The sequence below is a fragment of the Strigops habroptila genome, chromosome 3 (assembly GCF_004027225.2).
Source record: "Strigops habroptila isolate Jane chromosome 3, bStrHab1.2.pri, whole genome shotgun sequence".
NCBI classification, from domain to species: domain Eukaryota; kingdom Metazoa; phylum Chordata; class Aves; order Psittaciformes; family Psittacidae; genus Strigops; species Strigops habroptila.
The window spans coordinates 51,617,043-51,639,631 of NC_044279.2; the positions used below are offsets into that span (position 1 = coordinate 51,617,043).

At 47.2% G+C, this 22,589-nt stretch overlaps 1 protein-coding gene across 1 annotated transcript in view; it reads right to left on the reverse strand.

Annotated features, from left to right (window-relative positions):
* CCND2 (cyclin D2) overlaps nucleotides 1-21,660 on the reverse strand; it is a 35,323-nt gene extending 13,663 nt beyond the window's left edge. The window contains exons 1-4 of the mRNA XM_030478939.1: nucleotides 20,870-21,660; nucleotides 19,151-19,366; nucleotides 16,337-16,496; nucleotides 5,126-5,256 (exon numbers count right to left, since the gene is read on the reverse strand). Coding sequence (XP_030334799.1) covers nucleotides 5,126-5,256; nucleotides 16,337-16,496; nucleotides 19,151-19,366; nucleotides 20,870-21,064 — 702 coding nt within the window. The 5' untranslated portion in view covers nucleotides 21,065-21,660. The remainder of the gene's footprint in view (nucleotides 1-5,125; nucleotides 5,257-16,336; nucleotides 16,497-19,150; nucleotides 19,367-20,869) is intronic.
* Between the last annotated feature and the right edge of the window lie 929 nt (nucleotides 21,661-22,589).

The window sequence follows — 22,589 nt, forward strand, 5'->3', positions numbered from 1 at the left end:
AATTATCATTATCGAAAGTACAAGTTCAGAAAAGCTCACTGCAGTTATGTTGCATCAGGATTTCATTATCATTCTCTAGTTTCAAATGCTTGCAACTTTGACGCTGAAATTTTTCATGCTTCACCTCCAAGAGTGACGTTCTTCAGAAAGCCAATGAGAAAGTCCCATCAGCTGTTTCCATGCTAAGCAATCACACACACCAAAAGAAAAAGACGACTCTCCAGTTGGGAAGGTCTCTCCCTCAGCTCTCTGTCGCTTCCTGTGGGCTACCAGTGGCATGGCAGGGCATGTGTGGGCAGGGAGAAGTTCTTCCTCTGCAGAACTGTGATTTCTGTGAGTTCCCTTGCTTTTCCACCATGTGATGCCCCTGAAGCCCAGGAGCTCTCACTGCTTCCTCTTCCCTAACCTCCCCTTTGAAAACGAAACCATTCACAGAGTGATGTTGAATTAATTGTGTCGCTGCAGGAATAGCTCTCAGGCATCAGAAATTAGGAAGTGAGAGAACTAAAGCCGTTCATTCAACTTTCAGTCCCAGAGTAAAATATATTACAATAGTCCTTACTCTTCATTAACACAGCCTCGGGCTAACTCTTACACAACCTAACCAGTACTTTTGTTCCAAGAATACCTTTTACAGATGAGGCTGATATAGTACTACCTATTGCTAAGACTGCCCCATACGTCTCTGAGGCCCTGTTTTCAGTTGCTTACCTCTCTCTTAAGCTTTAATACGTGGAAGTTTCCAGTCCTGGGCCCTTTTGCATTTCTTCCAATGAAAAAGTCACAAAGTTTCTACCAAAATATTTCTCCCGTTTCCAAATAGCTGGCTAATGAAAAATACACTATTTTGCCCGAGTTTAAAATCCTGGCCACCTTTGGTTAGGCTGAGACCTCAAAGCTTGCAGGAGACAGACTCTGAGCTAAGGCCATCTCTGCCACAATAGAAACAGCTTGAAAAAATGACAGCACCTCTAACTGCCGCAAAGACCTGAAGTTTTTAGCAATTACATTGTCCAGAATCTTCTTTTGTCCTGAGTGTGCTCTGACTTGGGAGACTCTCCTCTGCAGTCTGTAGGCTGAGACCAGGAGCAAAGAGAAGGCGGCTTGTTTCTACCCAGTGCTGACAGACTCTTGGACAGGAGATGTGACCAGTAAAATGTGGAGTTCTTTGTTATTTGGAAAGAGTGATATTTTAGTTTAGTTTTTTCTAAAGGCTCAGTCAGATCTGGGAAGATTTACATCAGGGTGGCAAAAAGCACATTTCTGACAAAAACCCATCTGCTAAATTTCAAAGCAAAGGCATGAAGAAATTTTTCAATGCAAAAAACAGCATCTTTTTTTTTTTCTCCTTCTAATCACTTAAGAACTACTAAGCTGTTTTGGCAGGTATTTTCTTTCAGACTGAAACAATCAGGATAGAAAAAATCAGTGTAAGAGAGAAAGTCCGTCCAATCTGCAAGATGCTGTAAAATGGCCTTACATTAAAAGGCATGGGGATGCCTGCGAAAGCTTCAGTATCTCCTATAATAAAGAACACAAGCTTTAAGTGTATTTCAATAAGTATCAAATGAAGAGAATCCAGAAAAATTCCCAAGACAGCACAATTAGCCACGTATTCCCTCCTCAAATGTCGCCATGTGTAATATGCTCGCAACATGCTTGGAAAGTAGAAGTATGGCTCTACCATACCAAGGAGGAAGAAAATTCCTCCAGAAAGACACCCTACTGTGACTTTTCTTGTGTCCCTACAAGCCTTCACAAACATCCCCAGTACACAGACTCAACATGAGAATAGTCAGTTGGGATTCTGATTCAAGCAGGGCTTTTCAGGTGAGGCAGCAAGGCACCAGCCAGCTTCGGGAAAGAAACACATGGAGAAGCGCAGTAAGAAAACCCATGGGTGTAATTCCTATTATGACGAGTGGCTGTGCAAGCGAGCAGCTGTATCTGGCCTTGAGGGACCTTATGAACATGACCCCATGCAGTAGGAACTGCAATAACGCAAGCGAAAGGTACTTAAGGAATAGATTACTGCAGCAAGGGCTGCATCAGAAAGGGATGCTTAAAATCTCTTTGCTGGCAAAAATGACAGGGGAGGGACGAAAATGCTCTTCCCTCTGACCAGGGACTCAAGGCACAGCTAAGTATCACACAAGGTCTCACTGACATAGGCCTTGTGGCCCATGGGTTGAACTCACTTGCCCTCACCTAAGAGCTAAGTATCACCAGCACCATGCTGTCACTGCTACTCAAACTTTTTGTCTGTGCTGAGAACGAGCAAGAAGGGAAAGATTCTTGTGACTGCACAGGGAAACTCTTAGTGGAGATGAAGAACCACACTGAAAAACTCCCTGGCATCTCCAGAAAGACAGAACCCCGCTACTTAATGGTTGATCAAAACCCACCAAACACCCCAAATACAAACACACCAGCAAGGGTGTACCTTGGACTCTCCCTTCCGAGAACGGAATGCTGTGGGAACAGTATCAGAAGTTTATCTGGAGCTCACCCATATGGGAACACGGTCTGGTGATGGAAAGACTACACCATTAATCAGACAGCACAGGAACAGAGATAAGCTCTGCTGAAGGTAGGTGTTCTATGCCTGGGTTTTGGTGGTACCTGAGCACCACTTGCTTCTACCCTCATAAAGGACTTCCAAATGAGTACCCGGGGATTTCTGTGCGTAGCAATGTACTTAACAGCATCAGAAGCAGGTGCCGACCTTGTGAAAGCTCCCCCTAAACTTTGCAATTATTCTCTTCTCCTGCACTCTACAAGCCTCCCTGTCCATGCTCTGCCACCATAAGGGCTATTTGTGTTCCTGTTCCTCACCCCACGCTGTCACTCCCTTGCTCTCAGCTGACTACCAAGTTGGTCTGTCAGGCTGTAATTTCTATAGTTTAGTACAAGAAGCAAACAATCATGGTTACAGAAATTCTTCTTGTTCCCACCTGCCCTGTTCTACAGTGATCAGCTCTCCCAACCATTTATGAGGCTGTTCTTGGAAATCTATCAGTGAACTGATCCAGCTTAGAAACCAAGCAAGCCCTCTGACCCCTGGACTCCAAAACAAGTGGTCCTTCCCCTCTTCTTTAACCTAGATCAGCTCCATGATGGGTTTGAACACAAGGATATGAACAGCTGTGTGCGCATACATGAGCAAAAACAAGCATGAAAATAAGCAGTAGCCAAGCAGGAACAACTTAATCTGGCATCATCACATAACAAGTAAACTCACAGCGGTAGGGCACCAACCTTTCAGAGATTCCATGGAGCTAAGACGCGGAGTTCTACAAGAAGCTCTTAGTGCTAGCACCATTTTCCTTGTTCTGTGGATATTCACAACCTCAGCTGAAGACAGCACCTTTGCTAACAAGATGTTAGTCTCTCTAAACCCTTGTCTTCCTCTGCTTGGTTTCTGATCTTCTTCTTACACCTGCCCACTTGTCTTAAGAGTTCTCCTGGACATTTTCTTGATGCAGCATCCAAAACTTAGCATGTTACATCCAGTCAGACACACATCCAAGGAGAACACTTCATCCAGCCAATAACCGCCAATATCAGTACCAATAACAGAAAATTCTTATTATCCACCCATATGAAGTAAACTTAATGCATTTGCTTAGTCTAAATGTAACAACTGCACAAGTAAGCTTTGTGTAGTGCTCAGATGAGGCCATGCAGAGTTGTTACATAAGATTCTTCCTGCATGCTCCTGCTGATTACCATAATGTATCACCACTCTGTTTCTCAACACTTATGAAACAGACACAGAAGAGCAATTATCTGTGCAAAATCTTCATTTACATTGAAATAAATATATGTTAAATTTCTGCAGCTACTTAATTTACATTATAAGCATTCAGAATTGGAATGTTCCTTTTTCTGTGCAAAACCCAGTTCCAATCAAAAGAAATGGGAAGCCCCAGAACCGCACTTGAAAATTAGGATCAATTGGACTGAAATTAAAAAAGAAATCCTTCCCTTTTGGTTAAACTGGATGATTCCTTTTTAACCAAAACTTAAAATATTTGCTGGAAAAAACCCAAACCTTGACAATGTTATGATGGATTTAATAATTGTACAGTGTACTTATTCTGCACTGTAAAAGCAAGAAAAAGTTTTATAGTTGGGATGTATTAAAGACAACGCATTGGAAACTGATACTTCTATGGTTAAAAAAGCATTATCTTATTAGTGGCCTGCATTTCAGAAAGCCTCACTCATTTTCTTTCCTTTTGAATTTTATGATGGCAAAGCATGCCAGCTTCCCAAGAGATGAAACTCGTGTTCCTACACAGACCAAGCAGTTTAGATTTGCAGGAGCATAGGCTCCCTGCAGTGCCTCATCAATCCAGGGGTGCAGCAGGAGAGGCACCACCCCCAATGTGCTCCTTTCAGTCCTCCCAGCATTCTGCCGAGACTGCCATGCAGAGCTCTCAGATTGGGTTTTTCTCATGTCCCCACAAAAAGCTGAGCCCAGACCAGAAAACTCACTTTTGAGTGAGTTTGAGCACCACTGAAGTGCCATCAGATTCACATCTCCTACTGATGATGGGACCTTCTGACAAGCCACAAATGCCCTTCATGGGGCAAGCTTAGTGAAGTTACACACAAAATTCCGGACAGCCTCGGCTGCACCTGCCTCAAACTGTGCCAGTGCTGGAGGTTTAGCTTGTTATTCACCTCCTTCTATCAAGGATTTTTCTATGATAACTCAGTGAGGGCCAGAAGAGGGTTGCAAACACAGGACTAGCAAGCATACTGGTTTGCCTTATGCCCCAGGGCACACTGTCGTGGGGCTCGCCCCATTGCCTGGGGCAGAACCCAAGGCAGCTCCCTCAGTCAGCATGCCTGACCATCCGTCAGGGTGGGCAGAGCAGGCTCTCCCCACCAAGCTGCTAAACAAAGCATGAATGAAAACTGATCCCAGGAGGCCAAGGAGCTTTGGATGTTCAAAGCATTGCAAACAAAGTGCCAAGTCCACTCCTGCAAACTGCATGCTTCAGGAGCACCCCCCTCCTTCACTCTACTGGGCTTTCAGGATCAGGCTGGATTTGACTGCCTGGTTCTCCACCCCACCCTTAAAAGTAAAAGGAGAAGAGGAATGTGGGACACTCACCACATCTGTGTTTGTGATCTTGGCCAGGAGGTCCGTGAGGCTGTCCCCGTCATCAAGTTGAAGGCCACAGATGGCTGCCCCCACACTTCCAGTTGCTATCATTGACGGTGGGTACATGGCAAAGTTAAAATCTGCAAGAACAGATCTGGGAATTAGTCCAAGCCCAGACCAGAAAAGCTGCAAAACATCAGAGGCAAGCAACATAAAAAAACCACACCCAAGAATAAAACCCGGGGAAGTAGAAGAAAGGGAAAAGTGCCACTCTTTTAGGTCCGGCAGAGCTCATTAGTCACACTGCTCATCACAAGCAGTCAAAGGAGGGGTAACAGATCTGCAAATTAAAATGGAAATGCAGTTCAGTCTTTTATTCTCACTGATGCATAAAGTAAACCTGGACAATTTTTAATAGTCTTTCCTTCATTTTAAAGAAAGGAAAAAGAAGAAGGAGGCTTTCTGTTATTTATGTCAGAAATTTGGGTCTCGGTCATGTTAGAGCTCTCTGTATAACTGGAAAACTAACTGGAATAAGCTATTACAAAAGACCAAACTGAGATTTTTAGTCACGTCCATTTTTAAAGACTTAATTAACTTGAGCATTTAAAGACCTGTCCAGGAAAGAGGTTTTAATTAATGGTTCATCTTTGCCACCTTTGCAATTAGGAAGTGAGAACACTTACAGCCCGCAGCTATGCAATACAAGGAAAAACAAAGATCGCATTTATCATTAGTACTCTTTCTTAATAAACAAGTTGAAAATACATTTCAAAACTTCCTCTCACACATCTGTGATCTGTGGAGATCAGGAGAGAAATGAAAATAAAACTCAATGTTCTTGTGACCTTTAAGACAATTTTAAGACAATTTTAAGACAATTTTAAGACAATTTAATTTGTGACAAAATAAGACAATTTTATAGTTTATGATACTGCCATAGGCACTGGTTTATCGGCATGTCTTACTAAACAGCTTTTCCAGGAGATCTTCTAGATTACTGGGATCTTCTTAAAATGAAGCTTTATTATTTAATTTCTTTGGTTCAACAATAACTCATTAACAAACCTTCTCTACCAGTTTTCAGCTGGAGGGACTGGAGAAGAAGGAAGAGGAAACCCAAGTAATACTTCACATGAAATAAACCACAATCAATATTCAGTCTATTTATAGAAATAGATTGTTACAGAAAACTGCCCTTCTGTTAAGGGCAGGTCCCAAATCCTCTCTGTCCAGCTAGTACAAACTGTAACCCTGTTGATGTCTGCTCAAGTTTTAGACACATAGACAGTTGCTCTCGGCCTCCCAGACTCTGAGCTGGCAGATACTGCAATAGCTGTGGAGACAGCATGTTCTTCTCCAGACTGGAATGTGTCCCTGGGACCCACAAGGAATGAAGCACTCAAATAAGAATGGGACTCAGGTCATAACAATCGCCCAGAGGGACTGGAAGGTGGGGTGTCAGAAGCAGGGAGAGGAAACGAGGAGCTGAAACCCTGACATAGGTTTATCTGTCTCACAAAGCCACCAGGAGGTGATCACCTACAAGCCCACCACTGCATGCTGCTTCCTACCACGAGAGCTCCAGAGACATCATAGACGAACGCTTCTGAAGGAGCAAATTTCCATGGACTGAAGCAATGAATATGGACTGCCGTTATTATAAACATAGTAAATATGCACTACTGTAACAGTAAGAACCCACCGTATACAGGAAAGCTGATGATCTTGGAAATTAAGTTCTATTACCCCCACTAATGCGTGAGTCAACAGAAGACCCCTGACTCCTACTTATCGGTACACGACACAGCCCTGAGAATGATGATTGCAGCACACGCTGAGGTAACAGGAATTGCACTTTCATGATCAAAATCACTTTTACATTTACCTCATGTGGATTTACAGACATATATGGAAGGGCTAGCCCCATCCAGCCTGTAAAAGGATGACCAAGGAAAATAGGTAAGGTTACTGGACACACAGCACATGCACTTCCCACAGAGCCCACCCTATCCCCCGTGCCTCAGCCTGCAGTTGCACTTATCATCGGGCCGGACATTGAGCACAGGCCATAAATACAGAGGGATTTTAAGCCCTTGAAACAGCCCTATTTTTATGCCATTTTGCCTCTCTTCTTATTGATTTCTGCTCATGGGGCCCCAGGACTCAACACTGGGTGACTTGAAATAGCTCGTTCCTATGGGTTGATCTGGTAGCTAGTGGCTCCATGGAAGAAGTGACTGTTGGGCCACTGGTTTACTAAGTCCAATATGAAGAGCAGAAATGGCTGAAGGACTCCAATAAGGAGAGAATTTCATAAAGGTTGAAAATATATGTGGTTGCATGACTGCTCAGAATCTCCTGCTGGTCCACAGAGCAAACAACAAATGTCTGCAATATTTAATGATGTTCAAACATTTATGGAAGAGACCTTGCATCCCCAAAATCTGCTCTCATCTACACGGAGTGATTCATCAGCAATCCCACTGATTTCTTTGGAAAAGGGAGACTACATCTCCACGGGTCTGTTTCTCCTCTTGTACACACTGCATTTGCTTGGGCTTGTGAATCCCCTGTGCTTGCATTTGATGTGAATGAGGCTGCACTTGGCCCTAAGTTGGGAAGCAACTTGTGCATTTGATCTTTGGACTTACCAAACCGTCTCCTAGTTATGCATGGGAACTATGGCTGGCATATGGACTATGGACTTTCCATAATTTATCCCTCCTTGTCTCAAGTTTCAGGAAAGATGTAGTAAAAAGATGTGAAACCTCTCAAATTCTGCTGATGTTCGGACAATCCCTATGGAAGCTATGATGCCGTGCCCGAGAATCAAAACCCACCCTCTGCCACCCACTATCTGAGCCAGCAGCAGGGAGAAACGGACCCACTCAGAGGCCTGGATGGACCCACAGCCTTATGCATGGTCACTGAGCCCCCAGAGAACAGCAGCTAGCTGGTAGTGAGCAACAGGGAGCTCCCATGTCTTGCACTCAACACTGGCCAGGCACAGCGGGCTGAGTGAAGGACACAGCTCCAGCCTGCCCTCTGAACTTCCTTGCCTCCTAGGGTCTTGCACCAAGACCTTCGCATTATCCCAATGCTGGTTTTCTCGTGGTTGATTTTATATCTACTCCCAGAAACCGTCTTCCTAGGAAGCTGAATAAAGAGCCACAGTGCCCCTGCCAGCTAGCACTGCTGTAGGTCTGCTTCCACGTGGGGTCACATGCGAACATTTCTATGCCCAATAACCTTGTTAGTTCCCTTAATGTCATTCATAATGCAAATGAGACAGCGAGCGAATGGCCAGAGGCCCAGAGTGACTAAAGCTCAGCATCCAGAAAGTCTTACATTGCCTCTAGCTCTAAACTAACTTCCCTCCATAACAAGCACCATAAACTTGGCTATCAAAGCTACACATGCCCAGTCTTTGTTGTACAACAGGCAGCGATTTGTATCACTGGCTTCTATTTTTAGCATATTAATTAACTACTGCAACTGGTGAGGCAAGTGTCTCCAACTGGAGAGTGTGGCACCATTGTCTGAAGTCATCACCTCATCTCGCGCTATTGAAAATCATGGCAGTGACCCTCCTGCTGATATGAATTTAACCTGACATGCCCACAAAGGGATGGGGGGTGGTGCACCAATTTTGTGCACATGGTTCTCCACATCACCCTGGACCCTATTAGTGTGGAAAGAGCTCATTGAAAGAAAAGAAGCCACATTGTGCTGGGCCACCTAGAGGGTTGAATAGAAAAGGCTGAGGAAAAGAGCAGGCAGTGGAATAAAAGCCGTAATTAACATATTTCCATATTCAAGCAAAGCAATAACTACGTGAAATGTTTGTCAAGGTGCAATGAAAGCATAAATATTAAGTACTGTATCTGAGGGGATGCAGAACCCCCCTCTGAGTCCTGTACATTCCATCAAGAAATTCAAAACAAGCTTTTTACGTGTTATTTTCAAGTATAAACCTCTATCCCTGCTTCCCCTGTGACAACAAGCCAAATCCTGCCATTCTCACCCAGGTAAAACTGCCCCCCAGAATTAAGTCAAAAGCTTGCCCTGATATTTATAACAATAATAAATTCTAAAATACAAGGAGGGGAGAGAGGACCTAACTATGTGGAGCTGAAACATATGCTTTTACTTTAAATTCTTGCTGCAGATGATGACCCCTGTATTACATAGGAAATCTTATAAAAAGCACTTCTTACTGGACACCTGAAGCAAGGCTATGGGCTAAATCCTTCTTGTGGACCTACAAGCAACCTTGGTTAGTGGGCACCCAGCGCCTGTACTGAAGGCATGGCTCTGACTCTAACTTTGTTGTGATTTATGCGATTCCATGGGAAAGTACAAACCAGTCTCATTAAAAGTTAAAGAAGTAGTGCAACAATGTGTAGTCTCTGAGAATGTGAGCACACAAACACTTCAAGGGAAGATACTGCGTTATTAGAAAGCAGGACTTGCTTTGCCTTCTATTACCAAGCAATAAGCACTAGAAACCATCCCATCCCCATTTCAGTATTGCCTTTTTCTTAAAGGACCTTAAAAACAAAGGACCAGCCTTGCATAACCCCACTGACTTCAGTGCTGGAAATAAAAAAAAAAGCTGATACAAGAAAAAGTGCCCTTTGAAACACGGCCACCTCTGGACCAGCCAGCTGGAGTCATCAAGCAAATTCAGGGTGCCCTAAACCTGCACCCTGCTTTCAGACTGGAGCTTACACAGACAGGGCATGAACACAACAAGCACATGCCAAGGATGTTTTTCTGCTGGTGTGCCACACATAACCCATGGTCAGATTCTAGAACCCCGCACACTGCAGCTGAGTTGTTTTGCTGGCTCTCTCCTGATCCAGTGGACTTCACTACCTCCGAGCCAGGAAAATGCAAGGTTGACAGTCAGTCTAAAGCAGGAGGGAACCGGAGGCAGGAACTCAGAGAGGTCCTGCAAGGGGAAGCCCTAACTCACAGCCAATAAATGAAAACTGCCGGAAGGAAAAGAGCACTGACAAATATCCAGGCTGAACGTGCTCAGTGTGCCAAAGCCAGGTGGGAACTCTATCTTCTTACAATGACCCTTGTTACTGCTCTGGCCACTGGCTGTTGTTTTTTTCTCAGAGCCAGCTTTAAGCTATATAATTTGACAGAGGCTTATTTTCAGAGTTGCAACTGCAGAATTCGAAATTGCTGGCTTGAGGAAAGCAATTCTCATGGGGTGAGGGGTGGGAAGCAGAAAGGGAAAGAAAAGTTACTTCCATCAGGAAAACAGAATCATGACAGTCATCAATACTGACTTTTAAAACTACACAGATAATGGTAAAATTTCACCCAGCCTCAAACTTCACACAGCCATGAAGATACAATACTATGAAGATATGCATGGATCTATATTCTGCGAACTAAGTCTAAAAGAAAGGTCTGAAGGAAACAATGTAAGTAGTGAATTAATTCTCGCCTCTTTGATCCAAATGCAATTACAGCATCGGTGTGTTACTTTTTTTCCCCCTCCCCAAATGCAGATGGTTTTAACTGCATTGGCCATTTTTTTGTCTTGCTCTCATATTTCTACAAGACACTGCAAGTTTTCCCCATGTTAACTATTTCTTCTTCTAAAGGCAAAACTGTATGATTCTTCAGCCCTTCAAAAAGGCCATAGCAGTGCCAAGTACAACCAAACAAAAACTGTCAAAGGAAACAGGACGCAAACCTGCTCCGATCCTTTGAGTAGGTGAGAGGGCAGACACTCAGTTGCGCTCCCGGGCTACAGTAAAGTATTTGGCCCTTATACAAATGGGTCTAAAGTATCCTAAACACTTATGCTCCATCACAACCATCCAAGTGAGGTATAGACAAGGAAACAAGCTGGACAATCTATGTAAAGTGCATGAGCACTCCCTACAATATGCTCATTAGCTGATCATAAACACTATTTCTGAACAACTGTTTGCAGCAATTACTATTTTCACTTGTTCTACACCTTCACTAAGGAAGCCTAATCACGGACCATGGTAGCACTTGAACCACCAAAAGGTCTGATCTGCAGCCAGCAGGAAGGAGGACAACTTATCTGGCAGTGCTGGAATTATGCCATCTTGTATCAGCAAAGGCTCTCTTCCTCCATTGCCTTGCACCTCATCTTCCCAGATTTGACTGATCCTACAACTTAAGGAGTGAGTCTGCTCATCTGAAAAATTCCCCACGCCCTGCTTACTTGTTGTTGGAGCTTCCATGGTTCTTGTGGCTTCATTTTGCAGGAAAACTTAATATATTGCCTCTCCCAAGAACCAGCAAGAGCCTTATTTTGTGCTGTAATAAATTCACATGTATTATTCTTTCTTCTGTCATGCAAGAAGTATTCATGCAACCACTGCCACTTTGCAACATATATTTTATTTCTAAGAGATTAATTCACACAACAAAGCCTCTGTGGACTTCGTTCTTTCCCTCTACAAAGAACAGGTCCCAGATAAAACTCATACCACACTTCTGTCCTCTGAGCCCAAGTAAGCCAGTGTAAGAGCCCAGTAACTCTTACGCTGGCTGAGAGGGGAAGGATGCATAGTAGACTTGCCCAGCAGGAGCCCTGAGGACCAAACATACCTCTTGGTGTTACAAGGCATTCTGTGTGGTTACCCTCCAGATCACTACTAGGGTTGTGGGCCTGATCTTGCAGTCTTTGCTCAAACAACGCTCCTATTGACTTCCACAGAACTTCTGTCTGAGTAAGGACCCAAAATTTGGCCCAGGAGTTTAAAAAAAAGCCTTCTCAGCTTTCAAATGTAGATGATTAATGTCCCAGAAACAGTGGGCAGAGGTTTGGCACTCTGTACAAAACTGACTTAAAGATGAAATTTTCCTCCTCTTTGTCAGCCTCTTTGCAGACATGGGCTTTGAAAGCCACTGGTCCATGAGATGCTGCATTGTATCCATCATGGGAACATCTCACCTGCCACAGGACTCGGCTGAAGCACAGACGAGACCATGCAAAGGGCCGAGTCTAGGGATCTACAAGTTGCCTTCTGTCCCTGCAAGTCTGCAAAGCTTTTTGCTTCCAAGTTTTGCATGACACATAAATAAAACACTGAAAACCTCCTGAGATTGGTCCCTCCATTACAGCTTGTGTTCAGAGACGCACAGCTCCTCTTTCTGAAAGCCTGACCTGCACAGCCTGCTGTCCCTCAAAGTCCATTCCCTTACAGGCTCTGACATAAAAAGGGGTATCCTGAGCCGAAACGGTGGCTCCAGCCTCCAGCAAGAGAGTGTAACATAGCGAAGCAGCTGCGCATCTGTGACTCTGAACAGTCTGGAAGAAGAAGAAATGGATGGCACGCTGAAGTTGAGGCAATAATGCCTGAAAATTCTCTTTTCAATGGCAGTATGGCATGCTCTGCACACAGCTCTGTAACTAGTGCCCTCTCCCACTACTCCAGAAGCAATTCCCTGGCTTGGAGCATGGCACATACAAGCAAATGGGCAACCCCTGAGAACACGTTTCCAAACTGTGGAGTGCTGCTGTGTGAACAGACAGAGGAGGAATGAAGGGTGCAAAGCAATGAACAGATGGAGGTGTTCAGGCAAGAGTGCCACTCAGGATCAGAGTGGCAAAACAATGTGATCCCAAAAAGCAAAAGAAGAATTATCTCCATTGGGCTCACAAGTAAGCAGTAAGCATCAATTCTGCCAAGCTATATTGTAAGGACGAGGACTCCAGATACACCCTCTTAGTGTCTTTAAAATTCAGATGACTCCCAAAGGAGATTTTACCTTGCACAGGGAGCCACCAGTGGGATGAGAAAATAAACGACATCATGACACACGAGGCTATTCCAGTGCATGTCAATCTATACACTCTTACTGGGCAGTGAGCGAGGCAACTGGCAGAAAGCTGGCCTAAGCATGGGCAATTCCCAGCCAACAGATCGAGTCTCGCTCAATGACAGTACCCTGTTTGCACAGCCATGGTGCTGTCAGCACAGTCACGGACAGGCTGCAGGCAGACACCACTTTCAGCCCCTTCCAGTGGAGAAGTAGGCTCCTGAAAGCATTGTGAGTGCAGGGCAGGCAAAGAAAAAACTTTTTATTCAGGGAATAAGCTTCTGTCTTGCTCAGCAGCCATATGTTCAGATGGGACCAAGGGCAAAGAGGGATACGTTCCAGTTTCAGTCATGCTCATGTGAATCATTAATCACCACAAGGACTGGGGAGAGGCTGTGGATTTATATCCACACAGCTTCTTTCAGAAACTGGCCTCAAAATAAAGACAGAGAAAGAGAGAGAATGCCAAAATGATAAAACATGACTGAGAGGACTATAAAAAAGCAGCAAGTATCATCTCCTTTTGTGTAATGTTGAAACAGAAAGAATATAGAGATGAATATCAAAATGATCCTACACATCCAGCCCAACAGGCAGAACTGTTAATGGCTGCTTCCCTCTCTGTTTGCTGACAGAAAGTGTTGCAGGACTGGGATCACAGGTGGCTCTGTAAAGGTAGGGAACACTTGGGAATTTCTGGTGTTATGCTTTCGCTGGGAAATTAAAATGGAGCAGTTGGCGAAGGACAACTCGGGCTAGAAGAAAAAAGTTCAAAATACGCCAGATTTTGCACGGTACACGAAAGAAGAAGAAAAAGTACTTGAGAGCAGAGAAAGCCACACTGAGACAAATTAGGAAATAAAGAGAGATTAATTTCTGTGTTCCAGACCAGAGCTGTTAGCCAGCCAGCAAGGTCAGGTCTGGTAACAGTAAAGAGTCAAAACCAGGCTAAAAACACGCACAGAGGGAGCAAGGGAAGGGGCAGCCACATGTCAAAGGAGGTCATATTGCTGAAAGAAGGCAAATGGGGAAATGAAACACCAGGCTTAACCCAAGCTGGCGGAGAGCAGAAGCTTTGAGGGAGAAAGGGAAAGAAGAAACACAGCAGCCGATGACAGCTCTGCAATAAATAGGACAAGAAAAGGAAATGACAACTGGATCTGGAAGGAAGTCTGATGAGAAGGGGCTTTTCTTCACCAAGGAGGGCAAGAATGACTTTGAGAAGAGTGGCAGTGAAAGGGAAATACAGTAGTAACAGCATTTCTATAATGCAAATGGGGGTACTAGCTTGCTAGTAAACTGGGAATGAGGTAGAAAACTGGGAATGAGGGCTTGGGTAAGACCTCTACTTTCAAGACTGCAAGGGGTTGTGGGTCCTCCTCAAAAATCAAATGCCAATCCAGTGGTTTGTGGAAAATGGGATAAGAAAATAAAATCTACAGTCAGCATTATGGTGCGCTGTCTTTTGGGAAACTCCATACACAGTCAATTATGGCTTTCATTTGCCAGAAAAGAAACTCTAACTTGTTGCCTCCTTAGACTCTACATAGAGGACTTCAGTTCTTTCATAACATGAGATGCATAACATGAGCAGCAGATCACCCTGGGGAAGCACATGAGAGAATTGCATGACTGGGCTAAGGTTTGGAAAGAGAATGCCGTTTTCGATCTCAGTAAATGGACTAGTAAAGCATGGAGCTAACCATCAAAGAATTCATGGAGGGAGTAGAAAGAAGCCATGGACTTTGGAAAAGTCCTTCCTGGCCCACAGTCCTGCAATGGTTTGATTATAGGGAAAACTTCAAGGGCAGAGGATTACAGAGAAGAATTTGGAAAGTTAAATCACAATGAAATCTAGGTCACTCAAGAAAATGTCCTCTTGGATTAAAAAAAACCAAACCCAAGCCTCCCCAAAAAACCCAAAACCACTAATGCAGAAGGCAAAAGGGTGAAAGAAACAAAAGAACAAAAGAGAGGGAAGATTGGTCTGGTTTGGAAGACAACATCCAGGTATGTTGGAGGTTGATGGCTGATGGCATTGTGAGGATCCAGAGAAACATTCATGGGAAAGACTATCTTTTTCAGAAGAAAAAGGGCATGTGAATGAATCCTGAGTAAGGGTAGAAGGCAAAGAAAGAAGGCAAAGCTCATGTATGAGATTAATCCTGAAGTAAAAAGCTAATTAGTCCAGAAATGTCTGATGAACTACCAAAAGTGATCCTGCAGACTTTGAGCAATATTTCTATTGAGTCCTGTGGTCTTTTGCCTGAAAAGGATCATGCAGCCACAGGAAAGGAAAGGAAAGCTTGAGCATCTTGGTAACCAAGTCAATTACCCTAACACTGCCCAGACACAATTCTCTAAAATAGATCACCTGAGGTAGCCAAAACTGGCCTGCATAGTAAAAGCAAGAAGCAGGCATAGCAGTAGACGTTCACACCCAAAAGCTGCACCCTGTCTTCTTTTCCCCTCTGCAAACACGCAAGCAGGCAGAACAGTTCCTATCATAAAGGACTAGGTATGTCAATCTGTAATGAATTCAAACACTGAGTCATATACTACTTGATAATAACCCTGGCAAACCCTGCATGCTGTTCATCTGTTCCAGGACTAGCTTCTAAGAGGTGGTCTAACCGCTAATCTTCTGGATGAAAATTAGAGTGCACTTATTTTCTGACAGTCACTGGGAAAAGAAACAAACAAAAAACCCCAAACAAACAAAAAAGTGTTTTGCAGACAGGTATAAATTAAAAGCCTCTCTTCCACAGAAGCAGTTATTCCCACCTAAATCTTCAGAAACTGTATGCAGCCAAACATACAACAAAAGAGGAGTGTAACAGTTCCCTGCTTTCTTGGAGTAAAGTTAAGAAAGCATCTAAATGTTTAATAATTGTCATTCCCTATGCTTCAGCAATGTGGTAGTATCACAGACACGTTAAAATACAATTTTTATTTTTTATCTGGACAGCATCCAGTTAATGAAAAATTTACAAACACACATTTTGGGTTAATGTGTTGTAATAGCTTCTAGTGTTTCGGCTGTCCCACGTCTGTCCTTGCAATCTGTGGCTCTTTAAAAAACTAGTGAACAGGCCAAAGCAGAAGATCATATGATCTACTCCAGCCTTACTGACTTCACTGCAAAGGCGCTGCACATGTTATTAGGAGTTAGTAGGACTGCAACTGCACTACAGTTCCCAACTGCAAGAATTGTTTCTCTGTAGTTTCAGAGTCTGATTCACGATGTCCTTTGCCAACTGCCCCATCAGCTTCAAAGCTCTTCCCACATTGTTTAAGGACGGAAGGGATGAAAAGCCTTTGGAACACCAGTAACTGATGTGCCCTCCTACCCACACAGCAAGCAGCAGGTGCACCCAGAGCACCTTGGCCTACCTGTGGCACAAAGGGCAATGAACGTTTGTGCATGCTTCCGGATCAAAAGCAACTTGTCTTTAGGTAGAGGCAGCTTCCTTAGGATGTGTTCAATGAAGTCATGCGGGGTGACCGCTGCGAGGTTCCACTTCAACTTCCCCAGCACCACCAGCTCCCATTCCTGTAGGGTGGGGACAGGGAAGGGAGAAGAAAAGCCATAAGCAATGCTGAAAAAAAAAACCCAAAACCCCCTTCACCTATTTCTTTGACTGTAATTATATCACTGATTATATCGCTGCTGAATTGGTTTTGCTCAAACATTTTTCTCCATATGCCCCAACTGCTTTGAAGTTGTTGACTTTCTTCTTTTTCTTCCCTTTTTTTTTTTTTTTAAACAGTGGAAATGTCAAGCTCTACTGAAAATAATGAGACCTGGCAGCTCCTGCCAAGGTTTTACTTTTTTTGTATCCAGTGCTGAATGCCCACCCAGAAAGTTTAGCCTGCAATTAGATATTGCCAAGGTCACTGTGGTCCTTTCCTAGTAACTTCTTTTAAATGGCTATAGTCCTTACTTTATAGCCATTTAAAGCCCTAAGGATAACCATGCACAAAAATAACCTAGATATACATGCTTTTTTTTCAAAACTGGGGAAGTTAGCTTGATGGCATTCTCTCCCAAAACTGTATTCAAAAGCGCCTGCAGATAAATCTGATGGTACTTAAATGACTCCAAGACAGGCTTTGCAGAAAGGAAACGCACACAACGCAGCCAAGAAGTAGCCCGTGTGAATTATTTGCCAATATATCATGTAGGATCCATTCCCACATTCTTTGCACACCAAAAACTCCCAGTGAAATCAAAGAAAAGCTTGGGCAGGTATGTAACTACTGGTCATTCCCTACAATGGGAGTACATGTAGAAATAACCAACAGATCCAGCCGTGGGGTTCAAGCAGGGCTAGACCCACATGCTTCAACATTTAAAGTAGGTTTTGAATACCTTACAGTGCCCTGCAGAGTGAACAAAGCTCAGGCCTTGGACTCGCTTCTGTCTCATGCATCAACTATTAGCTATTAACTGAATTCCATGCACTGATTCTTGAGTCCTGATGATGCGTGAGGCTGATGGAGCCCAGCGTGCCGGGGAGCCCCAGCTAAGCTTGTAGAGCTGGCAAGTTGAAAAAAAAAAAGCCCTTTAATTTTGCAGCTGAGGAGACGTCAACCGGCGTTGCTGAGAAACCATAAACATGGACCCCACAATGCCATTTCTGCCGTCGTTTCTCTGAATAGATGCCCGCTTTAACAGCAAGTTACTTTCCTACAGACATTCCTACTGGATTATGACAGAGCCCTCCACAGACTGAAAAATCTCATGTCCACATATGTAAAAGGCCCCTGAAGATAACAGGTTTTTTTTTTGTTCCTCAAGAAAACCTGTAAAATGTTTGAACATAATGGCAATTACGCTAACTAAGGACTTATCTTCCCCACATCACTAATATCACAGGTTTTGATACAGAAGAGCACTTAACCTAGAGAATGGAATACAGGGAAGCACTTAAAACACATGCTTAAACCCACGTGGCACAAAAGGTAGGCACATCTTTCCACGGCTTCTTGCACAGGGGCTGCAGCACTTCCCATGACAGTGTCCACCACTGACAGCCTGTACCACTGACGGGACTCCTCGTGCCTGCCACAGCCATGGCAGGGTTTGCAGCACGCAGCTCTTTACTCCGCAGCAGCATGAGCTCCCAACCCCTCCCCGGGGGAATTCCCACCGCCTTCGCCCAGTGATTCACAGGAGAAATTCTCCCGGGATTCGGCTGGGTGATGTGCACTGACCAGGATCCGCGTGCACACAGCCAGCTGACTGAGAACACATCTCACCCAAAGCTGTAAATACCTGCCCGGCGCCCTGCACCACAAACCACTTTGCAAATATTACTGATTCCCTTAAATCATTTTCATTCTTTTTTTTTGTTTCTGCCTTCACCATGCCTAAATTGATCTTGAACCACCAGACGTAGCCTTTTACCCAGGGGGCTGTTTAACCATGATGCATTTTTACGTCACCACCTGCACCGGTGATAACTTACAGGGTAGCGCTGTGGGGACACAAGGCTGCGGCTCCCCACTTCACAACCCAGTCCCTCACCAGCAGGCACCGCGGCGCCTCCGGACACCACCCCACCGCCATACCCTCCCCATCGCCCTGTGCTCCATCACCAGGGAGAGGCACCCCCCTTGTCCCGGGGCATCGCCGGGAGCCCCCCGCCCCTCGCCCGCCCCGCCCGCGGGGGCGCGGGGCCGCCTGGCAGCCGCTCAAGGGGTGAAGTCACGCCCGGCGCCGCGTGTCTGCCGCCAGGTGGCGCCGCCGCGCCGCGCCCCGCCGCGCCGCCCGCCCCCCGCGCACGTGCGCCCCGGCGCCCTCCCTGCCCGGCGAGGTCCCCGGTGCGGGGACACCCGCACCCACCGGACACTGTGGGACAGACACACACACACGGGGGCATGACACGGGCCCCAGGGCAAAACCCTGCACCAACGGGGCGGGATGCGCCCGCTGGGGTGGCTGCGGAGGAGGCAGACCCCACGGGGAAGTCCTGCGTGTGTGCGTGTGTGTCCCAGCACCCTGCGGCTTCGGGTCGCTCCCTGAGTGTTTAGCACTTTTTGACGTGGAAAGCGCGATTTTGTAGAGGGCGGGGGGGGGGGGGGGGGGGGGGTGACACAAGTGATGGCCTCGCCGTGTGAGAAAGGGAGAGGGAAAAAGGCGGCCGCTGCAAGAGCTGCCCAAGAGAAGGCGGACGAGAGAATGGGGCGGGGGGGGCTGCTTACCAGCAGCTCTTGGGGTTTGATGGAATTGTCCGTATATATGCACAGCTTCTCGGCTGTGAGGGGGATTGTCTCTTTCAGCTTGGAGGCCAGGAACATGCACACTGCCCCCAGCAGTTGCAGATGGCACTTTCGAGTGGGCACCACAGCTAAGAATCTGTCCAAGTAATTCATGGCCAGAGGGAAAACTTCTTCTTCGCACTTCTGCTCTTCACAGACCTGCAAACGAGGGGGGTGGGGGGGAGGATGGGGCAGCGGGATGGGGGGGGGGGGGAGAGGAGAGAGAAGAGACAAGAACTTAAATAAATGAGTGATCCCACGAAACAGACCACTGCCTCCCCGCTATGGCTCCTGCTATTTTTGTTTCCCGGGGAGCTAAATTTTGGGGGAGGGGGAGATCTCTGGAGAGGCTGGGAAGGCTGTCAATCGGCTTTCACATTCCTTTAGTTCATTCAGTAAGAAATGAATTCAAGACACTGTGTGGGAGAGCCGAAGAGCCCCATCCAGCAGCAAGCGAGCAGCCTCCGACTTTTTTTTTTGCGACCCAATTTTTTCCCTTCCATTTTTTTTTTTTTTTGATTTCGTCATATTTTCAAAAAATCGATAAAAATATTACAACTTCCCCGGGGGTCCCGGTTTTGGTGCTGGTGGCATCCCGGGACGGTCCCCTATCGTTTCCGACAATTGCAAAAATTCCCTCGGGGGGTGTCCCCCAGCCCTGCGCCCCAGATCCGGCATGGGGGGGGGGGAAGGACGGGAGACACAGCGAGGGCGAGGTGGGGTGGGGAGAGCCCGAGCAGCCTGGATCCGTTTAGCAGGAGCGAGCGAAAAATTACTTCAAAAATTTACCAAAAATCGGAGCAAGGGAGAAAAAGCACAAATCGCACATGAAAACCAAGCGGGGGGTCTGGGCTTTCCAACGCAGGGAGTTTGGTCCGGGAAAGGTCCCTCCCAAAAAAGATCCGAAGGGGCAAATGATGGGTGGTGGGGCCAGGGCAAGGCAGGAGAGACTGCGGGGATCTGGGCCCGCTGCCGCCCCGCCTGAAGTATCGGGGCGAAGTGGGGGTTCGCCGCCGGCTCGAGCTTCCCGACAGCCCCCCACCAGGCCGAGGGGGAGCCGGGCGCGGCGGCGGGGTGCATTTCCGAACCCCGTCTTGGAAGGGGGGGGTAGACGGGCTCGGCGCCTCCGAGCACAGTTGCATGCAACGCAACATGGCGAAAAAAAGGCACGTCCTCACCACTGCATACGTGGGCATGAAACCCTCGCTGGGCAAAACGCGGGGGGTACCAGGCACCCCCCGTCCCTCACCCTGGCTCAGTCGCAGCTCCCTTTTCCCAGAAAAGCCTCATTCCCAAGCGCTCCCGGCAGTCCGCCGCGGGAGGCGGCTTTTCTTTTGCTTTTTAATTGCAAATGACTTTTCCAACCCCCCACTCCCCGCTTCCTCCCCTCCTGCACCCCGCTCTGCAGCAGCCCCCCGGAAGGGGCGATTTCCCCCGCAGGCTGTCGATGCTCCCCGCGCCCCTTCCCCCACCGCACCGCACCGCACCGGGTGAGCGCAGGAGGGGGAGGAGAAGAGACACATACTCAGAAGACAAGAAAAAACCCCACCGCGACCGGAGGGGCGAGAGGCTGCAGGGGGAGAGGGGCCGAGGCGAGGGGAAGGTGCTGCTGGCCGCGGCCGGCTGCACCGAGGGCCCGGGAGAAGGCTCCGGGATACAAACCTCCAGCATCCAAGTGGCTACCATCCTCCTCATGAAGGGCTGGATGTCCTTCTGGACGCACTTGAAGTAGGAGCACTGGGGCAGATACCTCTCCTCTATGGTTAGTAAGTTGTGCAAAACGCGGTCATCGTAGAGCAAGTTTGGGTCAGGCAGAGCTCTCCTCATGGGATCCACCTCGCAGCACAGCAGCTCCATGTTTCCAAAGAGATCTCCCTCTTTCTCTGATGGGAAAGGTTTCCTTTTTTTTTTTTTTGCCTTTTCCTTTTTTTTTTTTTTTTTCTGGAGGTGGGGGAAAGGGGGTGGGGAAAGGAGAGGGGTAAAGGAGGAGGGGTAGGTGGGTGGGAGGAAGGCGGCAGCAGGGCTTTCCAGCTCGCTCCTGCCTCCCTTGAAACTCGTCTCTCCCTCTCTTGATTTCTAGCCTAAAGTTGAAGCGAAGTGACGCAACTCGCCAGGGCAGGCAGTTCTCTCTCTTGTTATTATGGAGAACAGCAGCTGGTCAGACGTAACATCAAACGCTCTTTTTTTTTTTTTTCCCCCCTCTCTATAAGCTAACAAGGAACCAGGAGGCCCTCGTATAGGGACACACACACACAAATGACAGCTTCTCTTTTGCTTCCTTCCAGCTACTAAATGAAATCCGCTCCACACTTTCGTTCTGCGGGAGCCCGTCTGAATCTATTTTCCCCTCCTTTTCTTATAGCAAGAAACGAAGAGCTCCCCCTCGGTACCCACCGCGATGACGGGGGTGACGGATGAAATGCCTTGGTTTAGCGGGGTCCCGTCCCACCCCCCCAAGCCGTTGACCCACTCTTCCCTCCGGCAATCCTTAATCTGCAGCCGGAGGGGGACAGGGCTCCGTGCTAACTGCAGCCTGCTGAAAACCCAAAAAAGACCCCACCACTCCTTGAGCAGTGGGGGTTCCCCGGCGTTTTCGGGGTGCAATCTAACAATAATCACCACTGCTTCCTCCGGCACACACAGGCGTTTCTAGCAGACGAACCGCTTTAGCACTGCACGACCACACTGATATAACTTTCTAGGAAACGGAGCGGAGGAGGGAGGAGGGAGAGAGGTTGGCGGGGGGATGTGAGGGGGGTGTTACGGGAGTTATGTCCCGCACCGGGTGACTTCCACCCTCCTCGCACTTCGCCAGCGTCGCAGTCGCTCCCCGCCTGCAAAATGTGTCAACTTTGCGAAGTCTTTACCGCTGCTTGCTGCGGTCGAGCGGAGGCTCCCGCGAGGGGGAAGGAGCTGACCGGGGCCGGCCAGGGACGAGCTGCCCGGGCGGGCGCGCAGCACAGCGGCCTAGCGGGGCATAAGAAGATCCCGCTTCCCGCAGCCGCCGTCTTGCCCCACAGCCCCCACCTCCCAACCCCCCGGGGCTCCGCGGAGGTGGGCTTGGCGGAGGGGAAAGAAATACCGCCTTAAAAGAGTGAGTGGGGAGTTTGGGGCGCCGCTTCCCCTCCCTCCATTTGCATAGCCAATAGCTCTGGGGCTCTCGCCGCTGCGCGCTGATTGTTACCGGGCAGATTATATTTTAAGGACGCATGCTGCCCGGCATCGAAAACAGCCCCGGAGGGCAGGGGGCGAGGTGGAGCCCCTTCACCTGACCGCAGCGCCGGTCCCGGGAGCCGCAAGGTCCCTGTCGGTATCGGGAAAGGCGGGCGAGCGGCCGTCGTTGCCCGCGAATGGGCAAAGGCGTCCCGTCGCACACCAGCCC